Source organism: Sabethes cyaneus, chromosome 1 (genome assembly GCF_943734655.1).
Source record: "Sabethes cyaneus chromosome 1, idSabCyanKW18_F2, whole genome shotgun sequence".
NCBI lineage: Eukaryota > Metazoa > Arthropoda > Insecta > Diptera > Culicidae > Sabethes > Sabethes cyaneus.
In genome coordinates, this window is record NC_071353.1 from 55,359,109 (window position 1) to 55,360,790 (window position 1,682).

At 46.4% G+C, this 1,682-nt stretch overlaps 1 protein-coding gene across 1 annotated transcript; it reads right to left on the minus strand.

The window, feature by feature from the left end:
• Positions 1-676: 676 nt before the first annotated feature.
• Positions 677-1,477, minus strand: LOC128745707 (uncharacterized). Its single transcript, XM_053842786.1, has one exon. It carries the CDS (start codon positions 1,475-1,477, stop codon positions 677-679), a length of 801 nt encoding a protein of 266 aa, XP_053698761.1.
• Between the last annotated feature and the right edge of the window lie 205 nt (positions 1,478-1,682).

Here is a 1,682-nt window from a genome sequence, read left to right on the forward strand (position 1 = left end):
AATCGATTCGATACAGCAATGAGGACGCCTCCTCCTCGAGATTTACCTGAGCTATCTGAGTCACGATCATTGCGATATGTCGTGTACCTTGATTCAAACAATTGAAGTGAGTTGATTTCGTCGTTTAGCCAGGTTTCGGTGAGAACAAAGACATCGTAATCAGCGCCTGAGACAGCAATAAACAGTTCGTCAATTTTTGTACGCAATCCCCTCACATTCTGATAGTAGAATTCCAGATGACCGTGCCGGTACACATCAATGAAGCTATTGTGTTCACTACTCCGTTCCATGTTGGCATTCGAATCCGCAGCTGCTGACGAGTTGGCGACAAACAATGGTCGTTCGGCATTGGACTGAAAGTTTGCTGACAGAGCAGGAAATCCATCAGGCTCATCGTATTGATAGATCCGTGGGTTATCTAACGTGGTACAGGGGACCTTGTATACATTAAAATCATCAACGTCACAGTCAATGACAGGCATGTCGCAATCGATATTAATCAGGTGCTCATTACGCACAGTATTTTCCACTAATTCATCACAGATCTCGACTCGTTCAAGAGGGCTAGAAAACAAACACCTTTTCTGACTTTTTGGAAAGCTATTAAAACACATATACTTAACTGGAAGGGGGGCCAGCTGGCCCCCCGATCCCTCCGGCGGTAGACTAACTTCGGCTAAGGAATAACCGGTGAAGCCACCATAGGCGTTACTGTTGTTACTCCACGGCCGTTTTTTGACCCATAATCCTCGAATTCTCTAAAGAAAATTCCGGCGGGCCATGTACTTGGTGATAGAGTGGCAGTTTTGAGCTTTGGATCGACACCCACTTTGAAGGAGATAAATCGCAGCGAGTTCATGTCGACATCTTTTTTCACCAATTTAACAACTTCAGGTGGGTCGTCGCACTGTAAGCATTCCTTTACCATGTCATGGACGTTCTGAACCGGTACGTCGGGGTGAATTCTGGATAAGTAAATCCAGAATTTTTTTTCCGTTAAAGGAACAGTGGCAACTGTCGTCGACAAATTGGCATTCGTTCCAACAATGATGTCCCGGTTGGAAATAAACTGGTCTTCTCTACGGCGCTTAGGTGCCGGACGGTGGATAGACGGCCAGTTGTTTTGAGCAGCACGCGGCGTTATATCAGATTTCGAGGCTACCGGATAAGCGGATTTCATTCCGTCCTTACGAATCACTTCCTTCAATTCATTGATGGCGGCAGTTTGTTGTGTAACTAATTCGGCAATAGTGTTACCAAGTGCAGCAATTGTAGGGCGAAAAGTAGCCCATTTCAATAGCTTTAGACAACCGTCGCAAAACCAGAGAACATTATCGGTGTGGGATTTTACTTTAGTAAACAACTGGCTGCTTAGGCCAGCGCACTTAAAGTGAGCCACCGTTTCGCAAAAGCCCTGGCATTTAATATAGTCGGATTCTTTTGTCGGCTTGGCGCACTTATCACAAACATGCTCCATTGTTGTTGGTGAGGTTATTTGGCGATATTTGGCGGAGTACAAACTGAAAGCGGAGAGTGGCGGAGGCGTATGAATCACGAGCTACAGGCACTGCTTGGGGAGACTCCCATCGTACATCTAGCGAAAGTTAGCAGGCTACGGTGGGCCGGACACGTCGTAAGGATGCCGGACGACAGTGCGACGAAAATAGTCCTCTTCAATAACC